Below are 17,594 nucleotides of genomic sequence, written 5' to 3' on the forward strand. Positions count from 1 at the left end.
CAACGAGCTTAAAGCCCCTGATAGCTCTGGGCGCTGACTCTCACCAGTGGCTATGGATCAAATCACAGGAGGCCATGCTCTTTTCAATTACTTACCATGTTGCTGAGAACTGGACAGTGAAAAATGATGACAGAAGAAGAATTGTTGCCTTTGAACTTTGGTATTGGAGAAGATTACTGGATAATACAGGGACTGTTCAAATTATAAATAAATGTGTGTTGGAGAAAGTGCAGCCAGATTGCTCATTGGAGGCAACAATGTTAAAGCTTCATCTCAAGTACTTTGGACATGTTACTAGGAGAGGCCTTTCCTTTGAGAGAGACATCATGCTTGGGATGGTAGAAGGACAGAAAAGGAGAAGGTCTGTAGTCCAGTAGATTGACAGAGTGACTGCAGCAAAGGGCCCGAGTGTGTCAGTTGAGACAAATTGTGACATTAAGACAGGGTTCAGATCTGTTTTTATAAGGTCTCTGTGCACTGTACTCGTTTTGATGGCACCTAACAGCAACAGCTGCCATGGGCCTGTTGTAAGTGCTAAAGAACAACAGTGTCACTCTAAAGAATAAGGTGTACCTGATGCAAGAGATAATTTTCTTTATTTCTCATGCTTCTGAAAGTTAGACAATGAAATAGAATGATCAAAGAATCAATGTCTTTGAGTTGTTTTGTTGAGTGAAATTATTTATTGACTATGGCTTAGAATCCAAAGGAACAAATAAGGCTATCTTAGAGGACATGTTGTTTTTTAGAGGCAAGGATGGTGGAACTTTGCCTCACAGGCTTTGGGCACGTTGTCAGGAGGAGTCAGTCCTTGGAAGAGGACATTATGCTTGCAAAGGTTGGGAGTCTGCAAAAGATAGGAAGACCATGGACAAGATGAACAGTGAGGTGGTAGACCACGTGGGAGAGCGTGGGGATAGTGACGGTAGGGCAAGGTCCATATTTGTTGTTCGTAGGGTCACTGTGAGTCATAAGTGACTCAATAGCACATTACAACTACAAAGACTAAAAATACCTCTAGAGGAGGCTCCTCACATTTCTCCTTCTTAGAGGTTTATGGCTTTGTACCACTGATCTTTGCCTTGGCAGACTTGCTCATTCTGTACTACTGTACCTCAGCTCCTTAGAAGTATTAGAAATGACCTCTGAAAAAAATGTAATTTATAACCATATTTTTACAAATGAATTTTGACAAAATAATAACAAGAAATAAGATGTATTATGTGTAAACTTGAGCTGCTGTTGCTATTAGGTGCTGTAGAGTCAAGTACAACTTATAGTGATCCTATGAACAACAGACCTGAACCCTGTCATATCCTGTAGTAATCACACAATTTCTAACATACTTGAGCTCATAGCTATACTTACAGTTAGTCCGTTTGAAATTACTCTTTTCCTTCATCGTCCCTTAACCTTTCCAAGCATGATGTCCCCACTTTAAGGAATAGTCTCTCCTAGCAATATGCCCATAGTATGTGAAATGAAGTTTCGCCATCCTTGCCTGCAAGGAGCACTCTGGCTTCACTGTCTCCATGACATATCTGTTTATTGTTTTGGATATTCAGCATTCTTTTCCAGTACCACTGTACGAAGGCATCAGTTTTTCTCCTGTCATCCTTATACATTGTCTAACTCTAAGATGCATAGCAACTGATTGAAAAGACCATAATCTGAATCAGGCACACCATAGTCTTTGAACTGATATCATTGCTCCACAATAATTTGGGGAGGTCGCTGAATGGAGACTTTCTCAGTACTACATGACTTTTTAGCAAAAGACATGTGAAAGACTTTTTCACAGAGGAAGACATTCATATGGCTGAGAAACACATGAAGAATTAGTAAAAATGACTGGCAATAAGAGAGATGCAAATCAAAATCACAGTGAGATACCATCTCACCCTGGTAGCAATGGCAAAGTTTAACAGGACAGCAAACAATAAATGTTGGAGAAGAAGCGAGAGAGATTGGAACTGTCATACACTGTTGATGGGATTGTAAAATGGTACAACCACTCTGGAAGGGAGTTTGACGTTTCTTCAGTAAGAACAATAAAACTCCACATGATCTAGCTACTTCACTGCTAGAAATATACCCTAAGGAAATTAGAAGTTGAAACACAAATGGAGACTTGAACCCCAGTGTTCATAGCAGCATTATTCATAATCATAGGAACATGGAAACAACCCAAATGTCCAACCACAATCAAATGGATTGATACATTCATATAAAAGAATACACTTTCATAACACTTAGTGGCAACGATTTATAAAGAAAAATACATAGCTTGGGAGAGACTGGAGAGCATTATGCTGAGTGAACTGAGTCTCAAAAAGACAAATGCTGTATAAGACCATGGTAGTTCAAGAAGGGAAAGAGTAGGAACAGAGGAGAAAGGGTAGGGGCACAGGGTTGAGGGTGGGCAAGGGAGTTATCACAGGGTCACATAATTTTGAGGGTAGAGGACAAAGAAAGTGGGAATGATTCATCAAGGATGACAAGGTGATGGTGGGACTAATTCAATAGTGATTGATTTTGTAAAACACAATGTATGGGGATGATTTTATGAAACAGTGTGTATGGTGGAAAGTGTAAAACACAGTGTATACGAATTTTGTTTGCAAATCAATTATAAAATGAAAAAAAAAATAGATTCCAAAATTATGCCTCTTGATCTGACTGCTGGTACCAAGTATATTGATTGTGGATCCAAATAAGATGACGTCATTGACAGTTTCAGTCTTTTCTCCATCTATGTTGATGTTAACGTGTATACTAATTGGATTTTTTTTATAAGAATGTAGTCGTTGTTGTTGTGTGCCTTCGAGTTGCTTGTGACTCAGTGACCCTATGCATAACAGCCCTAAACCCTGCTCTATCTTGGGCCAACCTTATTGTCTCTGACACACCTACCCCCATTACCCCAGTCACTAAATCAGTCCTTCTAATTGAGGGTCTTCCTCTCTTGCACTGTGCAGCCATTCTCCTAAGCATGATGTATCTCTTCAAAGGATTGGTCCTTCATTAAAACATGCCCAAGTTATGCCAAACAAAGTTTCAGAATACTTGCCTCCAAGAAACAGCCTGTTTTACCCTCTCCAAAATCAACATGTTCATTCTCCTAGAAGTCCATGGTATACTCAGTACTCTTCTCTGGCATCACAGCTCAAAGGCATCAATACTCCTTCTCTCATCCTTGGTTGATATCCAGCTTTCTAATGCGTAGCAAGAAATTGCAAAATCTATGGCCTGGCTCAGGTACACCTTAGTCTGCAGACTGACATCGTTGCTCTTCAGTGCTCTGGAGAGATCCCTGATAGCAGGCTTTCCCAGTGCAATTTATAAGAATAGCAAGTCAAATTAAGAGTTCTTCTGTAATTTACATATGTTTTAGATTTAAAAGTAATGTTCTTGGATTATATAATTTGATACATTGTAAAATAGAGTCTTTAAAAGATAATAATGACATTGCTGTCAGTTTTTACTAAATGCTCAATTTGTCATGATGAATTCCCTCTTTTATCCTACTCACTGTATTCAGAGTAGACTTCTTCCATAGGGTTTTCAAAATGTTGACTTTTTGAAAGGCTGTTTCCATATTTGTTTTCTGAAGTATATTTGTATGGTTCTAAAGAACTTTTCTGCTGGGAGTCAAACCTTTAACCTGTCAGTTCTTTCTAGAGGCTGGGTCATAAGTAAGATCCCTGTTTTAAATCTGTCTTCCAGTTTGTACAGGCCCTGCAAAATGTATGAGATCTTCTATGTGCTTTTTAAATTTTTTTTTTCCTTGTTGATACACATGGAAACATTTGTGGTCAAGAGAAGGCTATATGGGTAGTAAGGGATGGGGAATTCCTTGTCCTCCTTCAGAATCTTGGCTTGAGGAATGATATTGATCTTATTTCTGTAGAAACTCACTTTACTTAATGATATGCTTTCCTTCTACAAAATACATGTATTTCTTAGCTAATTTTTATACCAGTGTTAACAGTATTAAAAAACATTCTCTATATATGTTTTCTGACTGTGTGTAAAAACACCAACATCCCCGTGGGGATGGCCATATCTGATTTTTACCAACTTCACAAAGGAAAGCTGCTGCTATCAACCACACCAGTGACACAAATCCAGTTTTCATGAGGCCATATTTGTCCCCCACATTCTTGCACCTCCTTCTACTCACCCAACACAAATCTTACTGCTTTACTGGGTCAGATATCCCATACAGTAGCTCACAGAGTGCACAGAACCATATTAGGGAGCTTGAAAATCTGTAATTCAGGTTAGTAGCAGAATATAGTTACTCAGGACAGATTCAGAATTGTGCAAGCAGGGACTTGAACCTTGAGCCTCATGGCTTTAGCCTAGTGTTACAAGCTCTCAGGCCTGCCTGTTAAAGTTCCCTCCCCTCCTCCTCCAGTTTTTGTAAGAAACCTGAGCAAAGGCTCTTGGCTCTGTTTCTTTGGTGGCGGTAGTTAGCTGTCTCAAGGTCAAGCCATCTCATATTGTGTCTTTGGTCCTTTTTCCAGCCTTGGCTGCTGCAGCTGTATGTCTAACTGGTGTAAGAATCTCTGGCCCAAAGGTTCTATACTGCATTCTTTCTTCTCTTTTGTTGGTAGTAGGGTTCTCTTATTCTGCTGTTGGATCCACTCAATTTAATGGAGAGTCTATCCAGTCCTGTGGATCAGCTAACACCTCTTATTCCTCTTATTCACACGTTCCCAACTCCTTCACAAAGGCTAGGGAAAGCCATTTTAAACAATAAACTTGTAACACAATGTGTAGAACTTCTAACTTTTCTCAAACTTGAACAACGTGTTTCACTGGACTGCCATTTGGAATGCTGAAATATGCAACAATAACTAACCAGCAGTAGATCTAAGCAATATCACTAAAATGTGACAAGGTGAAAGAAATATGGAATAAGAAGATAAAGGGAATAAAATAGGATACCTAGAAGAACTTGAATGGGAAGAAAATGAAAGGAAAGGGTGAGAAACAGTGTTTAAACATTACTAACAATTGTTTTAGATAATGTACCCTGAAATCTAAGAAAGTATATATCTAGCAAAACAATAATATAGGACGGGAGGAGTGGGCAGGGAGAAAAATGCAACAATGAATGAATGGAAATCCAAAATTTCTGTAAACATTCATTAAAATTTAAAATAAGATTAAAAAATAGGACAAATATTTTATAATATATTTGAATATTAGTACTGTTTACCAATTTAGGTTTTGTTAGTACTGGCATTGCTGTATTCATAGCTGTTTTTAAATATATTTGAATTAACTACCTTATATTTTATTGGCTATAAGAGTGAAATTCTTTAGATAGTATTAACTGTAGGAAAGTTCTTTTGATCAACCAAGAGAACCAAAATAAAAGATAAAAGAGAAAATGTAAATGAATTAATTTATAAGAAATCAGGACTATATAACAGACTGCGGCTTGCACTTCTGTTAAGGTTTAGTGTGAGGTTATAGGTCAAGGTACTAATAAGAGTGTTTGGGATGTCTGCTGCCATGAAACAAAATGGAAACTTGATTGATAGCTCGAGGGCTGAAGGGAGAGAGTGTGGTGGAGAAAGCAAAGGTCAGGGAGCCATTTCCCTTCTCTGTATGTGTAACGATCAGCTCTCTCCAAAACAAAATGTAGATGATATTGATCAATATGGCATATGCTATGCACATTTCTATGAGTATTGTAAAGTGTCATTGCAGATGAAGTTGTAATAAGTGCTTTGGTATTTTGAAAGCTGGAGTAAAATAATTTATAAAAAATGGTAATAGTTTTGATCCCAGGTTTAAATTAAGTATGAGTAACTTGTTCAATTATATTATCAAATATGTATGATTATAGTAAAATGTTAACTTTTTTTTTTAAGCAGATTTTGGAAATGTTATAGAGCAGGACTCTCATTTGTTTTACTTTGCTTTTTTCTTTTTTTATTGTGCTTAAAATAGGTCTGGTTTGCATGAAGTCAAGTAGTTCAGTTGTGGAATTGGTGATGCTGCTGTGTTCTCAGGTGAGTTCCAAGAAAAAAAAAAATGCAGAATTAAGAGTCAGTTCTCCCATGGTTTTACTTTAGTAAAATGTTTTTATGTTTATAATGTTTTAACTTTCCATTTTAAAGTAAATGTCAGTTAAAAATTATTTTTTCTTGTTTTTGAGATATATGTATTCCCCCCCATCCCAACAAAAAAGTACTGAGAAAGCAAAATAGATGAATGGGAAACAGAAGTTTAAAGAGTTAAATTAAAAATGTCCAGATTATATATAACCTTGATCTTGAGCTGCCTAAATAATTTCTTTGCTGTATATATTAAGGTTATAGAAACAGATTTATTTCTGTACTTTGTGTGGTGGCACTCTGAATCCCCTGAGAATGATGGGTTTAGTTCCCTTTTGTGCAGAGGTTATAAAATGAGTGAGAAATACTTTTGAATCCTTGTCATTGCTAATTATTTTTGACATACATAATAGATTTGGGAAAACTTTAACAAAAACATGGCAGCCACGAAATAAGTTGTGAAGATAAATTAGTAAAAGCAAAATTCCTTATATACTTAGAAACCTGGTACATCACATAGTAAATTATAATGATTTTTTAAATACCCATGTAAGATCATGTTTCCTCTGATGTTTTCTGTTTTGCAGTTAACCAGATGAATGATTTTATTGAGAGTTTTCTTTGTAGTCTTTTAAAAATGGTATCTTGATGGTAGTAAATTCCCCTACTTAAAACTTTAAAATAGCTTTTTTTAATAGGGAGGGTATTGGTCTAGAGGTCAAGGGTTCTGACCCATTTCAAAACCTTTGACCTTCATTTACAACTCTCATGGTTTACTTGCCTGATGAATAAGGACAATGCAAAATTAATGTTTCTTTGCATCGATTTATTCATTTTAGTGTTTATAATGCCAAATTTATTTTGACTGTGTTGATAGACGTTTCATGAATACAAATTAAAGAATCATAGAAGGTGTGAAAAATCAATACTATATATTGTCAATAAAGTGCAATAGGTACAATTAGTTCTGTAGATACATACGACTAATAGATTTATATAATAGACTTGTGAAAGGTAGTTATGTTTCAAGTGAGCTTATTATTGTTAGATTTTGTGGGAAATGTTTTATAACTTAGTCATCACAAGACTTCATTTCTTCAGAAGCTAATTGTGGAGAATATTTCAGTAAATCAGTAAATAATATAAAATAATTGTTTACTTTTTGCAATGGAATTGCCATATACAGTTATTATAAGTACATAAAATTACCTTTTAAGAAGCAGTCATTTAAAATTATGGATGTTACTTGACAAGAGTACAAGTTTTTATTGTATATTACTGATATTTCATAGGTAAATTTTAGTAATGAAATTCTGCTTTCAAGTTTAGGAGAATTACACATAATTGAATACGTTTCTGGTACTTGAAACATATTTTGTAAATGTATATTACATATATTTGAATTTGTATTTGAAATTGCATAAATAATGTCATGCTTTAATATGCCTATTTGTCATTTTTGTCACTGTACTGTTTAATACTAATGTAATTAAATGAGATTTAAAGATTGCTTGGTAGTAAGTTGCAAAAGTTTTTTGTCCGAATAAATTGCATTACTAGTCACTTGAAGTCGTGGCCATTTTTTATGAGGTCTTCAAAAGTTCCATGGTATCTTCACAATATGTAGCACAGTGTGAAAAATGATGTGAAAAATGAAGCCAGAATTAGCTCCAGATGTATACAGATTGTTCCAGGGTGATAATTACATTTTTCACTTTGAATTTTCCTAATTCAAAGAGGTCAGGTTGGCAATCACAAAAGTGATTTATTTTGTTAAAAACTGAACTGTCTTTTTCTACGCGAAATCTTAGGAGATATGAAATTGAATTTTAAGTCGACATTTTGCAGATACTGGGTGGAGATGGTTTGAGTTTGATTGATAATTGTTTTTAGTCTGATATAGAGTGGGAAGTGAAAAGCTAGCATCTTGCTAAAATTTTAATTAATATTTTAAGAGGAGATGGAGAGGATTGAGTGCCAAAGATCGAAAGATCAGGTCAAAAACTCCTTTTTAATCACATAAATAATGGGATATGCTTATGAACTTAACATCTGCAAATTTGACTTAGAACTTTACAAATTAGTTGGTGTTAATTCATGACAATGCACTATGTCTGATTATTTTTCTTGGTTCAATTCTGCATTTACTTTTTGCAATTCTAATAAAGTGTTTAAAGTAGCCATATATACATGTATGTTATTTTTTTGTACAGAAGGAAAATTGAGAGTAACATTTTTTTAAAAATTGGGAAATAATCCTATTTACTGTGTTTTCACATCAGCTATGAAGTAAATGAGATATTTCTTTAAAGCTTCCCTTACTGTTACGCTTTGCACCAGTGGGCTTGTGCGTGGTAAAGACTGTGAGGATGACTCAGGATAGGTTACGATTTCAGTCTGTTCATGGATTCACTGGGTTCTGGTTGAACAGACCCAACCACAAAACTCATTCTTTAATGGTTGATGGACAACATTTCATACTTTTACTTAAACTTTAGCATAGTTTAGTAAAAATGTAAACAGAGCTTAAATGTTTTCTTTTTTTTTTTAAATGTTTTCTAACAATATTTATTATTGGAATAATATTACAACGGAGGGATGGGCATTCTTCTTCCATACCTTTGAAAGCCAGTCAGAGGGTCAGGTAGGGTCGTTTCTAACTCAACAGTACACAACCATAACAACAACTACTGTTGATAATAAGTACAATACAGGCAGTCTCAGAATTCCTGTTTGGTTTTTAACGTTTTTTTAAATTCATGTTGCACATTTTCTTACTCCCTCCCCTCAACCTTCCCCAGCCCATCCTGTAATATACCCCTTGTTTCACCTTGTTCTCTTACATATGACATCTAATTATATACTCCTTTCCGTTTTCCCCTTCAACTTTTTATTGCAGTGTTCATTATCTATTCACTCCTTTTTCATGCTCTCCCTAATACTCCTATGTCCTTTCTAATTTATAACAGTGGTGTTATGCAGTATTTGTACTTTTGTGACTAATTTCACTCAGTATAATGTCCTCCAGGTTTCTCCATGTTGTGTAATGTTTTATGAGTTCATTGTTTTTCAGTGCTGTGTAATATCCTATTCTGGGAATGTACCATTGTTTTTCTATCCATTTGTTTGTTCATGGGCAGTTGGGTTGCTTCCATCTCTGCTATTGTGAATAATGCAGCAATAAATATGAGTGAGCATCCTTAGTCTGTTTTAAAGTTAGATTTGTAGGTAGATTAGAAGAGTTTGATAGTATTGGGATCTTATATTAATTTGTCAATGGATAATCTTAGAATACAATATATAATGCACTTTTCTATGCATAAAGATATTAATAAAACACTTCCATACATACTAAAACATCTTTAATATAATAATACGGTAACAATAATAACACTGACAGTAATGTTTTGTTGCATGTTGCAAAATCCTAACTGTTTTTACTGTGTCCCTTTACATACCTCAGTATATTTTATTCACTAGTATTTGGTATAGAGTATTAGTCATAAACCCAAATGCTGTGTGTGTGTGTGTGTGTGTGTGTATAATCTGCGTTTTATTAAGTTTATTAATCTTTTAATGCCATATACAATGCAAAGTTTGTTTAAGCTCGACATTTGATTTAAAATTCTTTACATGTTTAAGAAGAGTCCTAGTTACACAGTGGTTAAAGTGGTGTTGCTAATCGAAATGTCGTTGACTTGAATCCACTGTCCTCTCTGCGGGAGAAAGACATGCGTTCTTTTTCTTTAGAGATTTATATCCTTGAAAACCCTATGGGGAGGTTCTGTTATGTCTACATTTTAGAGTTACCATGAGTCAGAATAGACTAGAAGACAATGAATTTGGTTTTGTATTTTTAAATTGTTAAAATAAGACTGTAAATATTTTCCAGCAAACTGTCTATTGTCTGATGCATACAAATAGATTGAAAGTTTTAAAAATTTGTTTCAGTTTCAGTTTTTAAATGCAGCTCCTCTGTACCCAAAATTTTTTGCACATGGATACAAAGTTATATTAATTTAAATAAAATGTTAAGTTATTCTAATAATATTATTAGGGCAGTGTATAAAGTGTTTTTATCTTCCTTATTTCACATTAATATCACTTTTGAAAGAATTGACATTGCATTCAAGGGCACTTTATAAAAGCATCGCGTTGCTCATCCTAATTCAGTCTGACATGCATTCCAATAACACTACCTCCCTTCTTGGGTTTAAAGCTAAATTTATGACTGTGCATTGTGAAGTGCATCATTTAAAAATGGTTTCAACCCAAAACATCTAATAAATAAATAATGTGTATGGCTACTCAGTAGTAGACTTTCTAGACTAGAAATCATTCCATCGGATACTCAACAGTCCACTATCGGAGAGACCTGTCAGATAAATCTTGTGGTAGCTGCATTCATGTCCTGTAAATCACATATTATTGTCTGAGTCTTCTGCCAGGTCATCTATTCTTTTCCCATTTATCAGAAATGCATACAGTATATAGAAAAACTACAAGCACCAAGTAGTCTGGCCTGGCATCCTGTTTGAGTAATTAATTACCAGCAAATGTTAATTTAAAATACTGTTAGTTTAATGGTTTTTTGAAACAAATTCCATCAAGGCATATACATTGTTGTTATTGGGTAACCATTTGCTTCATATAACATAAGGTTTGGTCATTCTAGACTCAGCTTACTTTTACTTTTCTATGTCTCTGAATTAATTTATTTAAAATTTGTTATTTTCACAATAAGCAGCAGGTAGCAGTATTCTTGTGATTCTTTCATTTCATTGTCAGTTTTTTTTAGTGTTTATCTCCTGAATGTTTTAAATCCTCTGAGTTTTAGAGTAAAATTTTCCTCTATAGCTTCATTCTTCTATAATTTCTTTACCTTATTTTTAGTTTTCTTCTTGTTTTTTGTTTATCCATTTCACACATGTGATATTAGACCCTTTTAAAGACTTTTAAATTTTTATACTTGTGATGAATAAAGTATACATTAAATAGTATATATTTCAAGTATATATTAGATTAGATCATGAAAATGGATCATCATCCCAAGAAACTCTACAAATTAGTCATATGTCAAATTGTAAAAATGTCCTTTATTTTTATCTGTTACTTTCTGTATGGCTCTTCTTCTTTACCCCTTTGATAGCATAGCTTTTCTCAAGCTGTCTTGGAATACTTAAAGCCACCCAAGTGGGTGATTGTAATTGTTGATTTCTCATCAGTCCGAGCTTAGTTAATTACCCCTTGTCAGACAATTGTGTCTACAGTTTGTAGTTATTCTGGTTTCATCTTATCAGTGGTAATAATTTACTACAAATTTATAATTATATATGTACTTACATGTTTATTATAATTATCAGTCTTCTCTGTAATCTGGGCTTTAGAATGTTAACAAGTATTTTGATTTTGTTTGTTACAGCATACTTAGTGTGCAGCACAGCTCTGGCATATCATGACTGTTCATTTAATGTTTGTTAAATAGATAAATCCATATACTTCTTCTTGTTAGGTGCCATTGAGTCTAGTAGGGCTCACAGCGACCCTATGAAAAACAGATCTGAAACCTATCCTATCCTATCCTGTGCCATATTCACAATTTTGAAACACTTCAGCCCTCAGCCATCATCTCTATGTTAATCCACCTGGCTTAAGGTCTTTCTCTCTTTTGCTGTCCCTCCATTTTCCAACACGATGTCCATCTGCAAGGAATAGCAGCATGCCCAAAGTATGTGAGAAAAAGCTTTATCATCTTTGCCTCTAAGGAGTGCTCTGGCTACACCTTCTCCAAGATGTATCTTTTATTCTTTACCAGTCCAAGAGATATTCAGTACTATTCTCCAGCATCACAATTCAAAGGCATCAATTATTCTTGTGTCATTCGTATTCATTATCCAGCTTTCAGCAGACTGGCAAGTGATTGAAAAGACCATGGCTTAGTTAGGTTTTTCTTCTCTTCTCCATAAGTCACAGCCTGAACAAGGTAATCTTCCAGAGCATTCACTGTCCCACCTACTCCTCATTTACTGACTCTATCTTATTTGATAGTTCATGTTTTGCCAATAGTGAAAAATCTATTATCTGACTATTTTGCACATTAGTGATATGTGCATTCCAATAATGAATGCCAGGTTGTCAGGTAAAATTAATACTTCCTTTGATAGGTAAGATTATTTATCAACTTGTCTGGGCCAGTTTTCAGTGATCTGGCAATTATGAAATCATGTAATTTTGTAGTTATGTATTGATATGCTCATTCTTAATTTTGAGATTTGATGTAGTTCTCTTCCATTATTTTTTTGCATAATGACTTCGTCTTTGGAACTTGTGTTAGAAGGCGAAGAGTGTGTGTATTTACATTTTTCATTTAAATTGTATATATTTTTCTTTCCATTTCTGCTAGGAAAGTCCTTGTTTTACTTTATTTTGTGGTTGGTTTTAGACTTAGCACAGTTGTTGTTGTTGACTGCCATAGAGTTGAGGATGACTCATAGCAACGCTTTGAACAAAAGACCTGAAGTCTTTTTACAACTCTCGTGGTTTCAAGTTCATGGAGTGTTGAAAGGCATGTGGTTTAGGAAGTGGATGCCACACTTGCTTCCAAATCTGTCTTAAACTGGGATCTCCACTAAACATTGTCCACCATGGGCAACCGATATGACATTTGACACCTGAATGGCACAAGGTGCAGCATCATAGCAAACCCAGATTACCTCAGTGCAGCAAATTGACATAAGAGTGTTGTATGATGTGGAAGTATATGCCTTCAAAATATAACAACACTAGGTCTGAGGGTTACAACCCCGAGGGCCCAACCTAATTTAAAAAATCAAGGCATGGTTTAAACTCGATGAGCTCCTCATTCTACATTCCTTCATAATCAAACATTCCCATTGGCTCTCATCAGACTAACAGTGCCCATTACAGAGCATTCTCCTGCTTTCTCAATCTCCAATTGAATGAACAAACCAAGCCAAAGCAATAAGTCAAGAAAACAGAACTAAAAGGCATACAGATTGGCACATAGAAAATAAAACTATCTCTATTTGCAAATGATATGGCCCATTTAAAGAAAATACCAAAAAGGCAGCAAGTAAATGACTGGTTGTAGATGATCAATTCAGCAATGTCTGAAAAAGGAAATAAGGGAAACAATACCTTTTACTATAGCCAAAAAAAATATTAAGAACTCAACCAGGTTTAAAATCTAATCAGTGATATAAGAGAGTCATGAAAAATATACTACAGAATACTACTATGAGAAACCAAAAGTGATCTTTATAAATGGAAGAAAATGCCATACACATTGATAGGAAGATAAACACTGTGAAAGTGTCACTACCACCTAAAGCAATCTATAGTTAATAATCCAATCTCAATTCAGTTTGTCATCATTTTTCAAAGAGATTGAAAAAAAAAATAACCACTAAATTTATAAGGAAAAGAAAGATCTTGGATTAGCAAAGCTCCAAGAAGCTGCACTGCAATCCCAAAGGTATACAGTATGTTTGAGGCCATCAGCCGCTACATGAGAAAAGAATGCGCAGTCTCCTCCCAGGCGATTAACTACCTCTGTAAACCCACCAGAGGGTCTGCTATGGGTCAGTAATAACAACATTCAGTAGCATAGTTAGTGTTTAGAAAATACTTAACATAACTCTGCTCTCATTGTTGTTAAGCCAGAACTGATTCTTTGCTAATTAAGTAATGAGAAGCACAGCCTTGAGAAAGAGCACAACCCCCTATGAATTGTACCACCAATGCATTCACATGCAATGAATGGTGAGCTGGAGCATCTACTTGTCACCATATTTTGAATTTTAGTCTTTTGAGGGTTTTTTTTAAAAATTTTTTGCCTTTTGGTCTTTTTTTTTTTTTAAATTCACTGTCTTTTATTAACTCATAATTACTTGTCCTCGGGTTTGTTGAAGCAGTAAGTCAGACAGCACTTGCCACAGTAATGTCTGTCAAAGTGGCTGGCCATGAACACTCCAGCACCGCATTCATCTGAAGGACACTCCAGACGAAGGCGACTAATTTTGCCATTCTCATCCACCTGATAATATTTCAGAACAGCCAGCTTAACCTTCTTTCTCTTATGCTTATTCTTCTTGGGAATGGTGTAAGACTTCTTCTTCCTTTTCTTAGCACCACCACGAAGTCTCAATCTCAAGGTGAAGAGTGGACTCCTTCTGGATGTTGTATTCAGACAGGGTCCGCCCATCTTCCAGCTGCTTTTCAGCAAAGATGAGTCTCTGCTGATCAGGAGGAATTCCTTCCTTGTCCCGGATCTTGGCCTTGACATTCTCGATTGTGTCCGACGGTTCAACCTCAAGCGTGATGGTCTTCCCCGTGAGGGTTTTTACGAAAATCTGCATCTTGCCGGTGGGCCTACCTGCTAACGGGGGAAGCGAGGAGGCGGATTTAGCCCTGACGCCACATAAGACAGGAAAGGAGGAAGTCGCGGTCCGAGAGCGGCCCGGGAGACACACTCCGCCTTTTAGACTTTTTAATTCTGAACTACTGTATGCTGTTCTTCATTTTCTTTAGATTGAAACAGACTCGTAACTGACCTTCCAGAAGTTTCCTCAGTGGCAGAGAATTTCATAGGAGATTGCCCATCTTTCTCCCACAGAGAAGCTGGTTCATTTCAACCAAATTACTTTTGATTAGTAGCACAATTCCTAACCAGTAGGCCGCCAGAGCTCCTATATCTTATACAGGCCATGGTCTTCGCAATCACCTATTATGCATCAGAGAGTTGGACAATGACCAAGGAGAATAGAAGCAGAATTGATGCCTTTGAGCTGTGGTGCTGGAGAAGAGTATTGAGAATACCATGGACTGCCAGGAAAACGAACAGATTTGTCCTGGAGAGGGTTAAACCGGGTGGCTCCTTGGATTCTGAGGCTCCGTCTAACATGCTTTGGACATGTTGTGAGGAGAGACTGGTCCTTAGAGAGGGACATCATGCTTGGGAGGGTGGAGGGACAGCACAGGAGAGGAAGGCCCTCTATGAGGTGGATTGATTCAGTGATTGTGATAATTGGGGTGGGAGTTTCAGAGACAGTGCAATTGGCACAGGACAGAGCGGAGTTTAGGGCTGTTGTACATAGGGTCGCTATGAGTCGCAGGCGACTCGACGGCACATAACAACAACAACAAAAACAACAACATATTTTTGTTGTTTTTGTTTGGTGCTATTGAGTGAAATATGACTTGTAGTGACCCTGTGAACAGTGGTTCTGAAACCTGTCCTTTCATGTGCCTATTTATTATCTCCCACATAGTTGAGCCAATTGCTGCAGTCAACATGTCAATACATTTCCTTGCTTCTTAGAACTACTCTGTTGGCACCTCTTCCAGAACATACCTGTTTGTTCTTTTGGCAATCCATGAGATGTTAAGTATTACTCTTCAACACTAGAATTCAAAGATACGTCTTTAGTCATCCTTATTCATTGTGCATTTTATAGATACATAGCAGGTGATTGGAAAGACCATGACCTGAATCAGACACACCTTAGTCTTTAAATTGGCATTATTACTCTTTAGGACTTTGAATCAGTCTCTGACAGGGGACTTTCCTACTATATCTCCTGATTTCCTAACTACTGTTAATAAGGGTTTTAATTGTGGATCCAAGTAAGATGAAATCATTAACAATTTCAGTATTTTATCCATCTATCATGGTTTTTCCTGTTGATTTAGTGGTGAGACTTTTGTTTCTTGATATTGAGATGTAATCTATGTCAAAGGTTATAGTCTTTGATTCTCCACAGCAAGCATCTTAAGCTCTTACTGTCATCAACAACTTTGTATTCATAATGCAGATTATTTCTCAAATCCTAATGCCATATTCTTCTTCGTAAAATTCAGCTTCTTGAATTATTTGCTCAGTGCATAGCTTGTATAAGTGTGGAGAAAGGATAGTAATGTAGTCTTGATGTTAGTTTAATCTTTATTTTAAGTAAAATAACATTTTCTAAATACTATAGTTTTGTTGCTGTTTAAATATGATCTTTGTGTTCATTTGTTGTAGAGTTAATCAGTCTCTCTTTTTAAAGCTACCTTTATTGTTCGTAAAATAAATATATAAATATTTTACATGTGCACACTAATGAATTTTGACAATTATATTTATAAGCACCTACGTAGAAATCATGTTTATCTAGGAAATTCCCTGTTTCCCTGTAAAAAAGAGCAAAGGCCACATGGAGATGACTATATCTGACCTTTACTGACTCCACAGTGAGGGACTATTCCTGTCAGCAACACAAACCAATTCTCATGAAGTCATGCATATCCTTTATGCTCCCACACCTTTTTCTGCTCATTCCCACAACAATCTTACTGCTTGACTTGGTCTAAAATCCAATGTAAAATCTTACCACACAGAATTATATTAGAGAAGTCCATAGACTGTAATTCAGGTTAGTAGCTGAATACAGTCAGGACACTGCTTCCAAAATGTGTATGCAGTAGTCTCAGCCTTGAGCCTTGTGTCTTTAGATTACTGTGACAAAGCTTTTAGTCTTGCTAATTTTGAGTTTTCACCTCTCCCCCAGGTCCTTCAGTAAGACTAGGGGGACAATTATCTTCTTATATGAATTTGTGTGATACCACCAGGATCAATGCAGTTTACCATTTTCATAATGTTTAATACTCTCCACTTTTATTGTTATATTTATGCTTCATCTTTAGAATATACTTATATAAATGTAATGTATATGAGTTTATTTTCCTTAAGCTTTGTTATTGTTAGTATTATTGAGTTTTTTATTAAGATTGAGATAAAAATTAATATAGTGTGCAGTAAGTTGTTTACATAGATGTTGATTTGATGGCACCTGACAAGAATTGTAGGAGAGTAATCACACAGGTTTCTTTTAGACGGAAATGCTTGAACAGAGAGAGACTGGAGTACAGGTATTTTTGTTGATATGCTCAGTGTAAATTTTGTGTGCCATAGAAACTATTGATTTTCTAAAAAGAAAGTGTAAGCGTTTGAAGCATGGATAGAAAAGTTATGGAAACTGGGAGAGGTGGTTGAAGATATATAAACTTGTCTTAGTCCTCAAGAATCTAAAATATGTTTTACTTGCTGTACTTGATTGTTGTTCTTGTTAAATGCCATTGATGACTCATAGCGACCCTTTGAACAAAACACTTGAACCCTGTTGTATAATTATCATCATTTCTTTAAGTTCCTAGAGTTTCTGGAGGGATCTCCACCAAACACAGTCCCCCATGAGTAACCATTATCACATTTGACAAATCAGTGTCACAGTGTTTAGCATCACAGCAACTACTAGCTAAGTATATACAGCAAATTGACAGACCAGTGCTATACCAGTTAAAAGAGGGATTGTATAACAATGAAAGAATTTTTTTTATTTTTTAAAGAGAAGAGCAAACTGTTGGGAGGGGTGGACAGGGAGAAAAGTGCAACAATGGATGAATGGAAATCTAAAGTCGTTAAAAGGAATAAAAACAATAAAATATAATGTAAAAATAGAA

At 35.6% G+C, this 17,594-nt stretch overlaps 1 protein-coding gene across 1 annotated transcript in view; it reads left to right on the plus strand.

Annotated features, from left to right (window-relative positions):
* LRBA (LPS-responsive vesicle trafficking, beach and anchor containing) overlaps positions 1-17,594 on the plus strand; it is an 874,405-nt gene that overhangs the window by 273,298 nt on the left and 583,513 nt on the right. Inside the window, exon 33 of the mRNA XM_006884505.1 lies at positions 5,968-6,029. Coding sequence (XP_006884567.1) covers positions 5,968-6,029 — 62 coding nt within the window. The remainder of the gene's footprint in view (positions 1-5,967; positions 6,030-17,594) is intronic.

This window comes from Elephantulus edwardii, unplaced genomic scaffold (genome assembly GCF_000299155.1).
Source record: "Elephantulus edwardii isolate Elephantulus edwardi_28Jun2011 unplaced genomic scaffold, EleEdw1.0 scaffold00034, whole genome shotgun sequence".
Lineage (NCBI taxonomy): Eukaryota > Metazoa > Chordata > Mammalia > Macroscelidea > Macroscelididae > Elephantulus > Elephantulus edwardii.